Below are 19048 nucleotides of genomic sequence, written 5' to 3' on the forward strand. Positions count from 1 at the left end.
GAACAATACTTACGATTTGACATGTTGAATATGTCCTTCGCTATCAAATAAGCTTTTAAAACACGTTCTTATCCAGGGTCTCCCATTTTCCGCCTATGGGCTGTCAATGTAGTCCATTCTAGATCACGCAGTCATGTGAGAGTAAGCTACAATGTAATCTCCCACTTCTACCAGCGGAAAATGGGAGACTTTGGTTAAAAACGTGTTTAAAACGCTTATTTGATAGCAAAGGACAAATTCAAGATAATAGGGAATCAACTAAATGTATTGAAAATGTATTAATTTGCCCAAGTTTATTGTTAGACTTGAACAGAATGCATCAGTGATTCTGATTAGGCAACGAGAATGCCCATCTGTTTGTGTGCGGTGCACGCGCCTACCACTTTGTGAAGCAGCTAGCGATAATGCTGTCTTTTGGTAGATGGAAAGGCTTTCCCAAAAACCTTCTCAATTAAATGTTAACTACTAGGTAGCCTATGCTTACCTGGCAACATGATGTCCTGATAATTTTCATCAATTCAGTCMGTATTTGTTTTGCATACTCTACCACCACAGCTGAACAACAGCCTCTTGCTAAGTTTGCACTTGAATTAAAAAGGTAAATACACCCCCCACCACACAAAAAAATCCCACATTTTTCCAAGACCTCAAAAGCAGTCAACTGGTATGGTTTAAGCATTGTTGTGGACTTACAACATCCAATGCTGTTGTTTTTCGATTGAAAGAGTGTGATTTTAGGGGCCTCCCGAGTGGCGCAGTGTTCTAAGGCACTGCATAGCAATGCTACCAAGATTCTTGGGTTCGAGTCCAGGCTCTGCCATAGCCGGCGGCGACCGGGAGACCCATGGGGTGGCGCGCAATTGGCCCAGCGTCGTCCGGGTTAGGGGAGGGTTTGGCCGGCAGGGATGTCTTGTCCCATCGCGCACCACCAACTCCTGTGGCGGACCGGGCGCAATGCACGCTGACATGGTCGCCAGGTGTACGGTGTTTCCTCTGACACATTGGTGCAGCTGGCTTTCGGGATAAGCGGGTGTTGTGTCAAGAAGAAGTTCGGCTTGGCTGGTTTGTGTTTCGGAGGACGCATGGCTCTCGACCTTCGCCTCTCCCGAGTCTGTATGGGAGATGCAGCAATGAGATAATAGGATACCATGAAATTGCGGAGAAAAAGGGGTAAAAGTAAAAACAATAATATTGATCTGTGAATGTGCAGCGCAAGCTTCCTTCTTTTACAGGAGTTAGGAATAACTGAAAGTATACAAAGTAGAAATAGTTTTACAAACGGTATATGTACTAACGTTATACAGTTGAAGTCGGAAGTTTACATACACTTAGGTTGGAATCATTAAAACTAGTTTTTCAACCACTCTACATATTTCTTGTTAACAAACTATAGTTTTGGCAAGTCGGTTAGGACAAATACTTTGTGCATGACACAAGTAATTTTTAGAACAATTGTTTACTGACAGATTATTTGACTGTATCCCAATTCCAGTGGGTCAGAAGTTTATCATACACTAAGTTGACTGTGCCTTTAAACAGCTTGGGAAATGTCATGGCTTGAGAAGCTTCTGATAGGCTAATTGACATCATTTGAGTCAATTGGAGGTGTACCTATGGATGTATTTCAAGGCATATCTTCAAACMCAGTGCCTCTTTGCTTGACATCATGGGAAAATCAAAAGAAATCAGCCAAGACCTCAGAAGAAAAATTGTAGACCTCCAAAAGTCTGGTTCATCCTTGGGAGCAATTTCCAAATGCCTGAAGATACCACGTTCATCTGTACAAACAATAGTACGCAAGTATAAACACCATGGGACCACGCAGCCATCATACCACTCAGGAAGGAGACTCGTTCTGTCTCCTAGAAATGAACGTACTTTGGTGCGACAAGTGCATCTCAATCCCAGAACAACAGCAAAAGACCTTGTGAAGATGCTGGAGGAAACGGGTACAAAAGTATCTATATCAACAGTAAACGAGTCCCTTATCGACATAACCTGAAAGAACGTTTGGCAAGGAATAAGCCACCGCTCCAGAACCGCCATAAAAAAGCCAGACAACAGTTTGCAACTGCACATGGCGACAAAGATCGTACTTTTTGGAGAAATGTCCTCTGGTCTGGTGAAACAAAAATAGAACTGTTTTCCATAATGATCATCGTTATGTTTGTAGGAAAGAGGAGGCGGCTTGCAAGCCGAAGAAAATCATCCCAACTGTGAAGCACGGGGGTGGCAGCAGCATGTTGTAGGGGTGCTTTGCTGCAGGAGGGACTGGTGCACTTCACAAAATAGATGGCATCAATAGGGAGGAAAATTATGTGGATATATTGAAGCAACATCTCAAGACATCAGTCAGGAAGTTAAAGCTTGGTTGCAAATGGGTCTTCCAAATGGACAATGACCCCACGCGTACTTCCAAAGTTGTGGCAAAATGGCTTAAGGACAACAAAGTCAAGGTATTGGAGTGGCCATCACAAAGCCCTGACCTCAATCCAATAGAACATTTGTGGGCAGAACTGAAAAGCATGTGCTAGCAAGGAAGCCTACAAACCTGACTCAGTTACACCAGCTCTGTCAGGAGGAATGGGCCAAAATTCACCCAACTTATTGTGGGAAGCTTGTGGAAGGCTACCTGAAACCTTTGAACCAAGTTAAGCAATTTAAAGGCAATGCTACCAAATACTAATTGAGTGTATGTAAACGTCTGACTGACTGGGAATGTGAAGTAAGAAATATAAGCTGAAAAAAATCATTCTCTCTACTATTATTCTGACATTTCACATTCATAAAATAAATTGGTGATTCTAACTGACCTAAAACACGGGAATTTTTACTGGGATTAAATGTCAGGAATTGTGAAAAACTGAGTTTAAATGTATTTGGCTAAGGTGTATGTAATCTTCCAACTTCAACTGTATGTACAAAGTCAATCAAATAGATGACCACACTGGGTTCCACTCCTATCATCTAAAAACAAGAAGAAACTGCTCCAGTGGGCACACTATAACCAATACTTGCAGTTGCGTCATGCTGATGGCATTCAGGATTTGGAGTAAGCAGCATGAGTCCATGGACCCATCCTGCCTGGTGTCAACGGTACAGGCTGGTGGCAGCGGTGTACTGGTGTGGGGAATGTTTTCCTGGCACACTTTAGGTCCCTTGATACCAAAATATCAAAAAACATTTGAGACCTTGTAGAATCCATTCCCTGAAAAATTCAGGCTGTTCTGGAGGCAAAAGGGGGTCTGACCCGGTTTTGGATGGGTGTACCTAATAAACTTAGTCACCACACCTTGTTATTTGATTTTCAACTTTGCAGAACCAATTTTATTTTTGTTGACTTAAGTTTACAAATAACTAGAGATAAGACAAATAGCATCAACAATTGTTGGCACCCCATAGCTAGGACTTGGTTGCACAGCCTATGGACAAGATAAACATAGACAAATGCTTCTTGTAGCCATTAATGAGCTTGTTGACAATTTGGCTCATTTTTCAGCACCAACCTGCTCTAATTCTTCAATGTTTGAGGGGTACCCTATGCCAACTGCTATTTTCATATCTCGCCATACATTTTGGATGTGATTCAGATCTGGAGTCCTCGCTGGCCACTTCAGATCAGTCCAGTATCTCTTCTTCAACCATTCCTTGTGTGTTTGGGGTTGTTGTCCTGCTGGAAGACCTACAACCTTCAATGGAGACCCCGTTTTTGGACGGTGGGTTGGAAATTTGACTCAAACACCTATATCTACTAACTTCATGATGCCTTGCACACGTTCAAGGCCCCCAGTACCAGAGGTAGCAAAGCAACCCCACAGCATTATCAAACTTCCCACATATATGATTGTGGGGGGGGTGTTCTTTTCTTTGAATGCTAWTTTGGACATCTATAAACACAGCACTGATCTGTATTGCCAAAGAGCTATAATTTTGTTTCATGGCACTGCACACAGTAAGTAAACAGTGTTGGCTAATCATTAGCCACAAATAGAAAATGCTATTGTACCTTGGTCCAATTTTTTTTTTTTATTGTATGAGAAATAAACTCAGCAAAAAAAGAAAGGACCCTGTCTTTCAAAGATAATTTGTAAAAATCCAAATATCTTCACAGATCTTCATTGTAAAGGGTTTAAACACTGTTTCCCATGCTTGTTTAACTTCTTGTGGGCAGGGGGCAGCATTTTCACTTTCGGATAAATAGCATGCCAAAATTCAACTGCCTGCTAKTCATCCCCAGAATATAAGATATGCATATTATTAGWAGATTTGGGTAGAAAACACTCTGAAGTTTCTAAAACTGTTTGAATCATGTCTGTGAGAATAACAGAACTTATGTAGCAGGCAAAACCCTGAAGAAAAACCATTCAGAATATWAWTTTTTTTGATGTCACTGTCTTTTCAATGWGATTTCTTAGAGACACCAGATTTCTAATGGACTTGCTTGCAGTTCCTACCGCTTCCACTTGATGTCACCAGTCCTTGGAAATCGGTTGAGGTTATTCCTTTGTGTAATGTAGAAGTAGGACTATCGTAAATGAGGGTCACATGAAGTACATTTTTTGAGAGAGGCACGTTACGAAAAAAGTTGCGTCAGTTTGTTTTCTTTTTGTATTGGACARAGATCATCCTGTCTTCAAATTGATCGATTATTAACGTTTAAAAATACCTAACGTTGTATTACAAAAGTAGTTTGAAATGTTTTGGTAAAGTTTACATGTAACTTTTGATACATTTTGTAGTGAAGTGGCGAAAGTTGGAAGCTGTGTTTTTCTGGATGAAACGGTCCAAATAAATTGACATTTTGGATATATATCGACGGAATTAATCAAACAAAAGGACCATTTGTGATGTTTATGGGACATATTGGAGTGCCAACAAAATAATTTTGTCAAAGGTAAGGCATGATTTATATTTTATTTCTGCGTTTTGTGTCGTGCTTGCAGTGTTGAAATATGCTTCTCTCTTTGTTTACTGTTGTGCTATCATCAGATAATAGCATCTTATGCTTTCGCCGAAAAGCCTTTTTGAAATCTGACATGTTGGCTGGATTCACAACGAGCGTAGCTTTAATTTGGTATCTTACATGTGTGATTTAATGAAAGTTTGTATTTTCCCTGGCTATTGGCCGGTGGGGCGATTGCGTCCCACCTGCCCCAGAGAGGTTAATAAACCATTAATGAACATGCACCTGTGGAGCGGTCGTTAAAACACTAACAGCTTACAGACAGTAGGCAATTAAGGTCACGGTTATGAAAACTTAGGACACTAAAGAAACCTTTCTACTGACTGAAAAACACCAAAAGAAAGATGCTCAGGGTCCTTGCTCATCTGTGTGAAKGTGCCTTAGGCATGCTGTAAGGAGGCATGAGGACTGCAGATGTGGCCAGGGCAATAAATTGCCATGTCCGTACTGAGAGACGCCTAAGACAGCTGAAAGGAATTTAATAATATCTGTACATTATAATTCTACCTGTGATTACAAAAGTACAATGATTCATGTTTTGCTTTAGCTTGAGATTAAGAATCAGTGATAGACCTTGCAAGTGCATGAAAAGGTCAACTGTACAAAGACATATGTCTGTGTGTTGAAACTATACTTTGGGTAACAGATGGATAAAGTGAACCAAGAGTGCCTGTTGTTGCTATGTTCCAGTCTTACTTCTGCTAGCACATGATAGCAATAAGGGGAAGAGTGATTGGGAAACTAACTGCCAATAACACAATAAGCTGAACTCTGCCTAGCAGAGACATCTTTGTATTAGCAACTATGAATTATGAGCTTATATGGTATTAAAGTTAAGGGACATCACCCCGGGGGATGATCCTCAGAAGGGGATAAAAAGGGAAAACACCATATTTTGTGCTGAGTGTTTTACTTGCATATTACTGTAAGTGTATACTCCAGGTTGCAATCTGGCTTGCAATCCTTATTAAATAAACTAACCTCTGATCAAAGAAGTTTCCTTTGGTCACTTGTGTGAACATAGGGCAGAATTCCCTTACAATTCTTGGCAACGAGGATGGGATAGATAACGGCAGGTCAACCGTGCACAGGGGTCAGGGAATTCTCACTCCACATAGACGCTGGAGCGTCTATGTGGAGCAGGGGAGACTGTCTACTCTATCCCTAACAAATTTAGATAAGACCTGGATTCTTTGATCATGGGTTAACGAGCTTAGTGAGTGAGAGATAGGGGCAGAGTCCTCTTGAAGAAGGAAATATATAAATGTTAAAATATGGTGTCAGCGAGGATGTAATGATAAATTAGAAACTGTAACGTTGAGCGTGAGCTGATTAGAACATTTATTGGAAGATAGTGGTTTGAAAGTAGTGGTTTGGAGCTGAATGAGAGAGTCCACTTGAAGGAAGGGTATTTTCTCTATTATAGGGGTAAGAAGGGTCCTTTCTCAAAAAGGGGTTTGAGTCCGCTGAGTGAGGGCTGCTGAGCAGAAGGGTCCTTTCTCTATTATGGGGGTTGGCTGATTGGGAGATAGGGGCTGAAGACCTCTTGAAAGATGGTAGTAAGAATGGGAGATAGTGGTTTGAAAGTAGTGGTTTGGAAGATTGTGACAGCATTGTGGTGTAAAATGGGCTGTTATAGTACTCATCAGACATAAACTGGGAAAGTAAGAGAAATGCATTTGGGAGAAGATATACTTTGGAGTTCTTTCCCATTTGGGGGAAAAATATCTCAGGATTATTATTTTAAAGATCAGTTTTTTTCCATTTGTAATCATATGTGTAACGGCTGTTGATGGAAGAAGGTGAGGACCAAAGCGCAGGCGTGGTACGTGTTCATGTTTGTTATTGACACTGAACACTAAAATACAAGAATAACAAAAGGGAATAACCGAAACAGTCCTGAAAGGTGAAACCACTCACAGAAATCAACTACCCCAAAACACAGGTGGGAAAAGGCTACCTAAGTATGGTTCTCAATCAGAGACAACAATAGACAGCTGCCTCTGATTGGGATCCATCACAGGCCAAACACATAGAAATACAAAACATAGAACAAAAACATAGAATGCCCACCCCAACTCACGCCTGACCAAACCAAAATAGAGACATAACAAAGGAACTAAGGTCAGGGCGTGACAGTACCCCCCCCCCCCCCCCCAAAGGTGCGGACTCCGGCTGCAAAACCTGAACCTATAGGGAGGGTCTGGGTGGGCATTTCACCGCGGTGGCGGCTCTGGTGCGGGACGTAAGACCCGCTCCACCTCTGGCTTGGCCCACTTAGGTGGTGCCTCTAGAGCGAGGACCCTCGCCACCGACCTCGGAACTGGGGACCCTCGCAGCGGGCGACGGACAGGAGGGCGACTCTGGCAGCTCCGGACAGGAGGGCGACTCTGGCAGCTCCGGACAGGAGGACTCACCCAGGCCTGGGACAGACTATTCAGGAGAGTTAGGGCTTGGCACAGGACTCACCCAGGCTGGGGAAGACATGCCAGGAGGCCTCTTCCTTGGGCCGAGGCACCAGATACACTGGGCCGTGAGGCGCACTGGCGGTCTCGAGCGCAGATTTGGCCTCTCCCGTTCTGGCTGGATGCCAGCTTCCACCCGGGAAATGAGGGACGCTGCCACTGAGCACACTGCCTGTGGATGCTTGGCCGAGACACCGTGCGCATCACCCCATAGCACGCGGCCTGACCAGTAAACTACTCGCCCCGGTAAGAACGGGATGTGGGCTCAGGTCTCCAACCTGACTCCGCACACTCCCCGTGTGGCCCCCAAAAAGAATTTTGTGGACTGCCTCTTGGGCTTCCTTGCCAGCCGTGTTCCCTCGTACCGCTGGTTCTTCTCCTGCTGCCTCCGCTCTCCTTGCTGCCTCCACCTGTTCCCATGAGAGGCGATCCCTTTCAGCCAGGATCTCCTCCCATGTGTAGGATCCCTTCCCGTCCAGAATGTCTCCCATGTCCATTTCTCCTTTTTCCACGCTGCTTGGTCCGTTGGTGGTGGGTAGTTCTGTAACGGCTGTTGTGGAAGATTGTGAGGACCAAAGCGCAGCGTGGTACGTGGTCATGTTTGTTTATTGACACTGAACACAAATACAAATAACAAAGGGAATAACCGAAACAGTCCTGAAAGGTGAAAAACACTCAACAGAAATCAACTACCCACAAACACCAGGTGGGAAAAGGCTACCTAAGTATGGTTCTCAATCAGAGACAACYATAGACAGCTGCCTCTGATTGGGAWCCATACCAGGCCAAACACATAGAAATACAAAACATAGAACAAAAACATAGAATGCCCACCCCAACTCACGCCCTGACCAAACCAAAATAGAGACATAACAAAGGAACTAAGGTCAGGGCGTGACAATATGTAAAAAGATTGATTGTTTGTACTGTAACTTGTTATACTGTAAAGAATTATCCGTTATACTGATCAATATTGTTTTTTTGTATTTTACTGAGGAAAATGGAAAACAAAAAAAGAAAACCAGTGGTTCCTGAGGACACCGGACCGAACCGATCCATGACGAGACTATTGGGAGAGTGGGCAACAAGTGAGATCCCACTGTGGCACAAGGTAGGTGGTTTTCCACTAGGAGGGACATTATGCATGAAGAAGTTGGAAGAAGTACGACGGAGACTTGAGGACTATGAAAGACTAAAGAAAATGGGAAAGACAGGAGTGAACTGGGGGTTATTTAGAAAACGGGAAGTGCACGGAGCTGTGTGTATGAACTGTGCGGGATGGGAGTACAAAGAGCCAGATGAGGTCTGGGAAACACATAAAACATGCCGAAAGACAATTCTCAGATATAGAAGAAAAGGAGAAGACAAAGAAAGACACCAAACTACAGATTGCTCAGCTGGTTTTCTACCAAGGGATATCCCCACATCCACAACCATATGCAACCTGAGGGCCGCCGAGAGGAAAAGAAGCAGGTCACCCGCGGAGTGGTGGAGAACGAGCCCGGAGAAGAGGCCGTGAAAGAGGAACCTCAGACTTTCATCTGCTATACCTGCAATCAACCTGGCCACGCGTCCCGTTTATGTCTCCAGAAAGGCTGCTTGGTATGTGGACAACCTGGTCATTTTCAGAGAGATTGCCCAAACGCTGAGGGCAACCCAGAACCAACAGATCATGGACCCTGGCTGAGTGCCCCTCCACACACAGTGGCGCAAAACCCAGGTTTCTGACGAGACGAAGAAGAGGAAGTTGAGATAAAGACAGAAGACAGTGCAAATCTTGTGCCACAGTTGGTGAAACTGCTCTTCTCATATCATATCAGTTATTAATGCGAAATCATGTTATTACTGGGGATGGCTGGCWACTGCAGAGCCCGCCTGCCTGACTATGCTGAAATAGTCACAAGCTTGAAGGGGAGCATTTATGGTCTTCAAATGACCGCACAGGATCCTAATATTTGGAATGAGGATGCAGAATCAGCTATGGTTTCTTTAAAGCAAAGGTTGACTGTTTAACCATATCTGGGTTTGCCAGACCATTCCAAACTTTTTAATTTGATTGTGGGTAAGAAAGGGGGTAATATGTCTGCTGTTCTTATGCAAGAACATGGAGCTCAGCAAAGACCAGCAGGATACTATTCTAAGCATTTGGATCCAGTGGATGGGGATGGTTTGTTGTCTTAGAGCGGTTGCTGCGGCAACTTAGGTTGTGTTGGCTTGTGCTGATATTGTMGCAATGAGGTAAACTTTGTGGTAGACCAGGGGGTTTGGTCAAGACGTTTACACAGATCAGACACGGACAGAGTATGATTAGCTCGGTTTCAAGGTTGTTTATTMAAATAATAAATCAAAAAAGAAAAGGATAAGTCTCCCCCATGAGACCCTCTGCTGGATACCGTCTTCTGGGCTCCGGGTCTTGCTGTATCCTGTCGGGCACAAAAACTGAAATCCTCATACCTCTGCAACCGTCCCCAACTAAACGGGAGTCCTTTCTTACCCCTGCTCTTCKTTGTGTSCTGCCCTTCTGGCAGCTTTATGGGCCTTGCACAGCTGATGAGCAATCAGCCCTTGAATACTCACCAGCTCCCAATCAGCCCCAATTAGTCCTGGCCGGAGAGCCCGTCAAGACCTGGCACGTCCAGCAGATAGAGCCATCACCTCATGATGTATACTCTGTCTGTCATCAGGCCTCGAAGAGTCTCCCCCTGGTGGCTGACCTGCTGTACGCCACAACTTGTTGATGAAATTTGCAGAGCTCGCCCTAACTTGTCTGATGTCCCTCTGTCTAATCGGGACTTGATATTCTTGGCTGATGGCTCCGCTTAAAAACACTCAAAAAGTGGAACCATTAGTGGCATATTCAGTGGCTACTTCCTTTTCTGTTGTTGGATCTGCTAGACTACCATCACATCTATCTGCCCAGGCGGCTGAATTGATGACATTAACTAGAGCATAAATGCTGGCTAAGGATAAATCAGTTCATATCTATACTGATAGTCGTTCTAAATTCTGTGTCATGTATGATGTTGGCATGCTGTTGAAACAGTTTTTTTGTGATTTTTTTTACAGCTACTGGGAAACACATTGCATCCAATGTGTTGGTGAATAATCTCTTGCTGGCTATTTGTCTGTCCTCTGAAGTTACTGCGATAAAATGTCCAGTTCACACTAATGGCACTGATGAAATTTCTTTAGGATATTTAAGCTTAATTAACCCTTTCTGTCAAACTAATATTTCTCTTTAACAAGACTCTGCTCCTCCCAAGGAGAAGGTTTCCTGGAAATCCACGCTCGGTGGTGCAAGGAATCTGGGTGGGCCCTCCGCCTTTACTGTTCTTCATCACTAGTGTTTTCCATACATTGTGTTACTTGACGCATGGTAAGGACCATGTGTCAAAGGGGGGGGGGGGTGATAGAGATGATAATGATAAGACAATATTGGCATGCACCTGGTTTTACATCTTCTGCAAAACATTATTGCGACAGATGTATTATCTGTCTCAATAACAACATTGCCTGAGGCATTTCTGTGGCTACATTGGCCCATCCAAGACCTGAGGGTCTGTTTGAACATTTGATGATGGGACTTCATTGAATTAAGCCCATGTCAGGGATATAAGCACTGCCTTGAAGTTATTGACATGTTATCCAAATGGGTAGAAGCTTTTCCCTGTAGAGCAGCAAATGCAAACACAGTGGCTGAATGCCTACTGAGAAAAATAATTCCAAGATGGGGATTGGCATCCAAATTATTCTAAAACAATGGCTCCCACTTTGTGCATTTGGTAATATACATTTAGACGCATTGGAGGTGAATCAATCAATAAAGGGGAAGCMAAATAAATTAATGAAGGAAATTAACCTGTCATGGGTGCAATGCTTGCCCCTGGCTCTGATGTACATGAGAGGAAGGAACCCTCATGGGATTGGCCCCACATGAGGTACTTGCAGGTCGACCTATGAGAATGACTAACACTCCTTTTCTGCAGAACAGAATAGCGATGAAGAACGATGGAACTAAATTATCAATAATATACTAACTTGCGCATCCAGATGTAGATATACGTCGGGTGGGTAAATAGTAAATACACGTTTTTTTCTGATTTGTTCTCCCTTTATGGATCATTTGATAAGAGTTAAGGTTAAAGCATTATATGACTGTCTAAATGCTTATGGAATTTTCTAAAGAATATAATGATACATTAGAGAAAATTGCCCTTAAGGCCAGAAAATGTATTTTTTGTAGTAAGAGATAAGTTGCTATATTTATTGAAAAGATGATTTCCCCTAACAGTTACAGTGAAATAAGATGGAATCAAAGCCAAATTAAGGTTTCCATTAAACTCATTATTTTTGCGGAGCTAATGTGACGTAGTAAAGTAATTTAAATATGTTGCATGAGAAAAGATCATTWGCTTTTTTTACAAGGGCAATATCTGGTTTTGAGTTAATGGATGTTGATTGAATTGGTTAGACTGCTATGATAGATCCCTTTTGCACATGTGGAAATCTCTGTGAGAGACAATTGACTGAACTTTAACCTGTTGAGGACAGAGGGCGCTGTTTCCACTTTGAGGGAAATTCGTGCCCAATTTAAATGGCCTCGTACTCAATTCTTGCTCGTACAATATGCATATTATTATTACTATTGGATAGAAAACACTCTCTAGTTTCTAAAACCGTTAGAATTTTGTCTGTGGGTAAAACAGAACTCATTTGGCAGCACACTTTCTGACCATGAAGTGGAAAGTCTGAATTCGATGTTCTGTTCAAGGACCTGCCTATAAATGGGCATGATACGTATGACTATACGTGCACGTCATACACCTTCCCCTAGATGTCAAGAGGAAGTGAGAGAAGAAATGAGTTGATTATCTTGGTCTGAGATGGAATGAATCATCTTGGAATGACGTGTCCTCCATTTTCGGTTTTCTGGAAGGCGCGTGGAGGGACCTGTAATTGCCTTCTGAAAAACTGTCGTTATAGGCGAATACTATCTCCGGCTTTGATTTTATTTGATACATGTCAKAATATCATCGTAAAGTATGTTTTTTCAWTATAGTTTTATTAGATTATTGAAWTTTTTTCGGGACGTTAGGCGTYTTGCTTTGTCTGCATATGTTCAGGAAGGATAGCTTCGCGCCACTTGGCCAGTGTGCTTGCTAATTCAAGAGGGAAAAACGACGTTCTGATACCAAACAAAGACGGTTCTGGACAAAGGACCCCTTGTACAACATTCTGATGGAAGATCACCAAAAGTAGGACACATTTTGTGATGCTATTACATATATCTGTCGAACTGTGTACTAGTAGTTTTGCGCCCATGTTTTGGGCATCTCTCGCCATAACCTAAGCCTTATGTCGTAATGAAGATATTTTTAGAATTCTAACACTGCGATTGCATTAAGAACTAATGAATCTATCGCTTCCTATACAACATGTATTTTTTTGTAATGTTTATGAATAGCTATTTGGTCAGAATAGGTGAGAGTCTAATAGAAATATCCGCACATTCTGGGAAAAAGATGCTACGTTAGCATAATGGATAACCACTGATTTCAGCTCTAAATATGCACATTTTCGAACAAAACATAAGTGTATGTCAAACCTGATGTTATAGGACTGTCATCTGAGGAAGGTTTATGAAGGTTAGTGAAAATTAATATTTTTTGCTGGTTTATTCGCTAACGCTAACGTGCCTATTGCTATCGCTAACGTGCCTTGATGAATGAATGCGGTTGTGTGGTAGGCTATGTAGTAAGCTAATATAATGCTATATTGTGTTTTCGCTGTAAACACTTAAAAAAATCGGAAATATTGGCTGGATTCACAAGATGTTTGTCTTTAATTTGCTGTACACCATCGATTTTTCAGAATGTTTTATGATGAGTATTTAGGTATTTCACGTTGGTCTCTATAATTACTCTGGCTGCTTCGGTGCTATATCTGACGGTAGCTGTGATGGTAGCAGCATGTAAAACTGATTTATACCTCAAATATGCAATTTTTCGAACAAAACATAGATTTATTGTGTAACATGTTATAGGACTGTCATCTGATGACGTTGTTTCTTGGTTAGTTTGGTTGGTTCTTGGTTAGTTTGGTTGGTTTCGTGCATGCTACCTGTGCTGTGAAAATGTCTGTCCTTTTTTGTATTTGGTGGTGAGCTAACATAAATATATGTGGTGTTTTCGCTGTAAAACATTTTAAAAATCGGACATGTTGACTGGATTCACAAGAATGTGTATCTTTCATTTGCTGTATTGGACTTGTTAATGTGTGAAAGTTAAATATTTCCAAAAAATATCTTTTGAATTTCGCGCTCTGCCTTTTCAGTAGAATGTGGGAGGAGTTCCGCTAGCGGTTAAAAAAAAATGCTTTATGGAGTTATTATGGGTAGTGATTCTAATTCGATTGGTGTTTTGTTATTTTAACACATTACTCAAATTGTGAGTTTTGTGTCAAAAGGAGTGTATCGAGTTATACATGAAGGAGTGTACTGTTGTGTTGCTTGTTCTATTCTGTTTCAATACATATCTCACCAGATTGGGTCTTCTGGATTACTGGGATTTCTCCTGATGAGTTAGAGGTCTAAATTCCTGTGACTCTGCGATGAAGTTGACAGTGTGATGGGGAGTACAAGCCAATAAAAATAATAATAATAATAATAATTCAACAGAATGTGTTGTTATTCTCTTTGACATGTTTAGAAATGAACTGAACTAAACTGTGTTTCTGATCTGTTCTCTCTTGAGGTTATCATGAAGGTGACTGCAGTCGTTGTCTTAATGCATGGAAGAAATAATTTGACCACGAGAACGGTGTGAACCTCAAAACCCCCTCTAACCGGCTAAAGAAGACCGACAAAGGCAGTCAATCCGGCCCTGTCCGCACCACTTCTACCGAGAAATCTGAGTCCTAGCTAGCAACCGGTGTACAGCATCCAATCAAAGTTATCAATTGCTTTTCTCTCATGCCTTTTCACTCAGGAGTGGGACAGGAGTACACGTGGAGTAAGCATGGAGAGAGATCCGTTCCAAAACTTCTCTCATGTTGCCGGTATGCTGGTTGACAGGGTTGAGACATTGAAATTGGGACTCTGATCCTGAGATCCTGAGAGTGAACCTGATCCTAATCCATTACTAAATTATATTTTCAAAATTTCCACCATGCTGACCGTTATTATTGTGCCAGGTGCCAGTGTGACGATTGTCCTGTGTGTTGTAATGAAGCTTGCGTGCTATGTGACAAAGAGATGATTGTTGTATTTGCGCTACATTCCCTTGTGAACCAAGATTATTGATTGTAATGTTTGTGATGGAGGTTTTTACCTCCAATGGGGAAGTGAAAGGAATTTTATAACATCCGTACATTACAATTCTACCTGTGATTACAAAAGTACAATGATTCATGTTTTGCTTTAGTTTGAGATTAAGAATCAGTGAAAGACCTTGCAAGTGCATTGAAAAGGTCAACTGTACAACGTCATATGTCTGTGTGTTGAAACTATACTTTGGGTAACATATGGATAAAGGGAACCAAGAGTTTCTGTTGTTCCAGTCTTACTTCTGCTAGCACATGATAGCAATAACACAATGAGCTGAACTCCGCCTAGCAGAGACATCTTTGTATTAGCAACTATGAATTATGAGCMTATGTGGTATTCAAGTTAAGGGACATCACCCCAGGCGGGGTGATCCTCAGAAGAGAATAAAAAGGGAAAACACCATCTTTTGTGCTGTGTGTTACTTGCAAATGACTGTAGGCATATACTCTGGSTTGCAATCTGGCTTGCAATCCTTATTAAACAAGCTAACCTCTGATCAAAGAAGTTTCTTGTGGTTGCTTGTGAGGACATAGGGCAGAATACCCTTACACAGGGCTATAGGGAGACAGGACGGACAACTGATCATCCTCGCAGTAGCAGACCACGTGTAACAACACCTGCACAGGATCGGTACTTCCGAACATCACACCTGCGGGACAAGTACAGGATGGCAACAACAACTGCCAGATTTACACCAAGAATGCACAATCCCTCCATCAATGCTCAGACTGTCCGCAATAGGTTGAGAGAGGCTGGACTGAGGGCTTGTAGGCCTGTTGTAAGGCAGGTCTTCACCAGACATCACCGGCAACAACAGGCACAAATCCAACGTCACTGGACCAGACAGGACTGGCAAAAAGTGCTCTTCACTGATGAGTCACTGTCACCAGGGGCGATGGTTGGAAATCGTGTTTATCGTCGAAGGAATGAGCGTTACACCGAGGCCTGTACTCTGGAGCGGGATCGATTTGGAGGTGGAGGGTCCGTCATGGTCTGGGGCGGTCTGTCACAGCATCATCGGACTGAGCTTGTTGTCATTGCAGGCAATCTCAACGCTGTGCGTTACAGGGAAGACATCCTCCTCTCTCATGTGGTACCCTTCCTGCTGGGACATGTTGGATCGGAGGGTGAGGGCTAGGGCCATTCCCTCCAGAAATGTCCGGGAACTTGCAGGTGCATTGGTGGAAGAGTGGGGTAACATCTCACAGCATGAACTGGCAAATCTCGTCCAGTCCATGAGGAGGAGATGCACTGCAGTACTTAATGCAGGTGGTGGCCACACCAGATACTGACTGTTACTTTTGATTTTGACTCCCCCTTTTTTCAGTGACACATTATTCCATTTATGTTAGTCACATGTCAGTGGAACTTGTTCAGTTTATGTCTCAGTTGGTGATTCTTGTTATGTTCATACAAATATTTACACGTTAAGTTTGCTGAAAATAAAAGCAGTTTACAGTGAGAGGACGTTTCTTTTTTTGCTGAGTTTATGAAAAMAGCTTTTCCTCGTTTGAATGCTAGTTGTGGTTACTGTCTGGGCAGATATTTTCATCACTCTCACAGTCAGCCCTGGTTGGCATGGTCCGCAGTGAAATAAAGGTTTTAGAGTGGACTAACGGAAAGCCTTTGTTTCACTGGGAGAGAACAAGGTCAGGTCTGACAGGTCCCTGGGCGGCTAGGGAGAGAGAGGCTGGAGGAAGCTGCGGGGCAAGCAGGCTAACCTCTTGGTACTCAATGGTACACTCAAATGGCACACAATTCCATGTATAGTGCACTACTTTGACCAGGGCTCTGTTCAAAAGTAATGCACTATGTAGGGAATAGGGTTCCATTTTGGACGCAAAACGACATGAATGTTACAGAGCAGTGAGGCTTTTCTGTGAGGCTTTTCTGGGGGAAAGCCAACTCAACTACATGACTCTGCCCAATGGATTTTTTWAACATTTGTCCATTGACTGGTCAGTTGAGGTAAAGGGCTTCAACTTAAACAGGAAACATCTGTTTAAATGATGCTCAAGAGCTTTTGTATAATTTCAGCCAGTAGTTTTGAAAGTAGTGCTCACGAGCCAAAATGGGTCCAAATATTCTGTATATAACTTTTTGTAATTTGTATGATGTAAAAAATTCAAATTCATACAATATGTTACAAATGTGTAAGTTTTTAAGATCCCAGATGGCATCTTTAACTGTTAAGTGTAAAAACGTGTTAAGTCCAGTAGCAAAAATCCTCTTCAATGTTCCAGACATAGTGTTTGTTGGAGTGCTAGTTTGCTGTCCAAACCGTCAAAGAAGAACGAAAATCATAGTATTACTGTAACTAGATCTTGTGGTCCTGTAGAACAATGAGGCTTGCATCACAAGGATTGTGGGTTTGATTCCAGCTGGGGCTACCCATACGAAAATGAATGTATTGTGAAAGACAGAGCTAATGCGGTGGATTTGTGTCTCTTCCTCAGATTCACAGAGTTCCTGGAGCCCTTTGAGAGAGTGATCCAGCCAGAGGAGCTGTGGCTCTACAAAAATCCCTTGGTGGAGTCGGACCACATCCCCAAGAGGGTCATGTTCGTAAGTGACACACACACAAACACACACACTAACCACAAGGCCACTGAGTTTGTTCTTTCATGTATTAGTGCTATCTTGATGAGGATTCTGTTATACTGTAAGGTCAAGTAGAAACACTGTAACGGAACTCTAATTCCTCCTCCTCCTCGGACGAGGAGAGGAGAGAGGGATKTGAAGACCAATGTGCAGCGAGGTATGATGCCATAATAATTTATTTACAAGAACAAAACGAACTATACTTGAAATGATACAAAATAACAAAACGAAAGTAGACAGACCTGAACATGGAACTTACATACAACATGAAGAACGCACYAACAGGTACACGACTACAAACAAACGCTACAGTCCCGTGTGGCACGAACATACATACAGACACAGGAGACAACCACCCACAACGAACACTGTGAAACAACCTARCTAAATATGACTCTCAATTAGAGGAACGCCAAACACCTGCCTCTAATTGAGAGCCATACCAGGCAACCCTTAAACCAACATAGAAACAGACAACATAGAATGCCCACCCAAACTCACGTCCTGACCAACTAACACATACAACAAACTAACAGAAATAGGTCAGGAACGTGACAAACACATAGCAATTTTTTTATTATTTTATTATTATTTTTAGCTAGCTAGCCAGCGTTAGCTAGCTAAGAGTACAGTAACTTGAAATTAAAATGACTGACAAAATTTGAAATGTGTAATATCTGAAAATGTAGCTAGCTAGACTCTTACCCATATACAATGATGGACGCTTCTCCTTCTGTCACAGATGCCATGGTTGCCCTTAGTTTGAGATGTAATCCGGAGACAGGTGTTTCAGTCTGCATATTTGCAATCAAACACCAGAATTTTCTCCATCTCCTTAGTTTTCATACTCCCATTGATTCCATTGATTTCAAGTGGAGAGCAACACTTACGCAGTTCTACTATGTGATATCTTTAACCCACTGTTCCTAGACCTTCAATGAAAATAAGAATTTGTTCTTAACTTCTCTAGGATAGGGGGCAGCATTTTCACTTTTGGATAAATAGCGTGCCCAATTTCAACTTCCTTCTACTCATCCCTAGAATTTAAGATATGCATACTATTAGTAGATTTGGATAGAAAACACTCTGAAGTTTTTGAAGCATGTCTGTGAGTAAAACATAATTTATGTAGCAGGCAAAACCCTGAGGACTAACCATTCAGATTTTCTTTCTTTTGAAGTCACTGTCTGTTCAATAGGCTTTCATTGGGACACTAGATTTCTAATCAACCTGTTTGCAGTTCCTACCGCTTCCACTGGATGTCACCAGTCTTTGGAAATAGGTTMAGGTTATTCCTTTGTGCAATGAAGAAGAACGGCCATCTGGAATCAGTGTAACGTTATGTYTACTGTTTGAGAGTTGCGCAAGACTAGAAAAGTATCGTTAGTTTGTTGTCATCCTGTATTGAAAACAGATAGACCCGTCTTCAATTTGATCGATTATTAACGTTTACAAATACCTTAAGTTGTATTACAAAAGTAGTTTGAAATGTTTTGGCAAAGTTTAGAGGTAATTTTTTTGATATTTTGTTGTGACGTTGCGCAAATTGGAAGCAGTTTTTTTCTGGATCAAACGCGCCAAATAAATAAATGCACATTTGTGGCCTGCTGGAGGTCATTTTGCAGGGCTCTGGCAGTGCTCCTCCTTGCACAAAGGCGGAGGTAGCGGTCCTGCTGCTGGGTTGTTGCCCTCCTA

The 19048-nt window shown here is 42.3% G+C and overlaps 1 protein-coding gene across 1 annotated transcript in view; it reads left to right on the forward strand.

Moving 5' to 3' along the window:
* The window catches only part of LOC111977697 (phospholipid phosphatase 4), a 109554-nt gene that overhangs the window by 20352 nt on the left and 70154 nt on the right, over positions 1 to 19048 (forward strand). Inside the window, exon 2 of the mRNA XM_070448385.1 lies at positions 17209 to 17317. Within this exon, the coding sequence (XP_070304486.1) occupies positions 17209 to 17317 (109 nt within the window). The remainder of the gene's footprint in view (positions 1 to 17208; positions 17318 to 19048) is intronic.

The sequence above is a fragment of the Salvelinus sp. IW2-2015 genome, linkage group LG18 (genome assembly GCF_002910315.2).
Source record: "Salvelinus sp. IW2-2015 linkage group LG18, ASM291031v2, whole genome shotgun sequence".
Taxonomy (NCBI): domain Eukaryota; kingdom Metazoa; phylum Chordata; class Actinopteri; order Salmoniformes; family Salmonidae; genus Salvelinus; species Salvelinus sp. IW2-2015.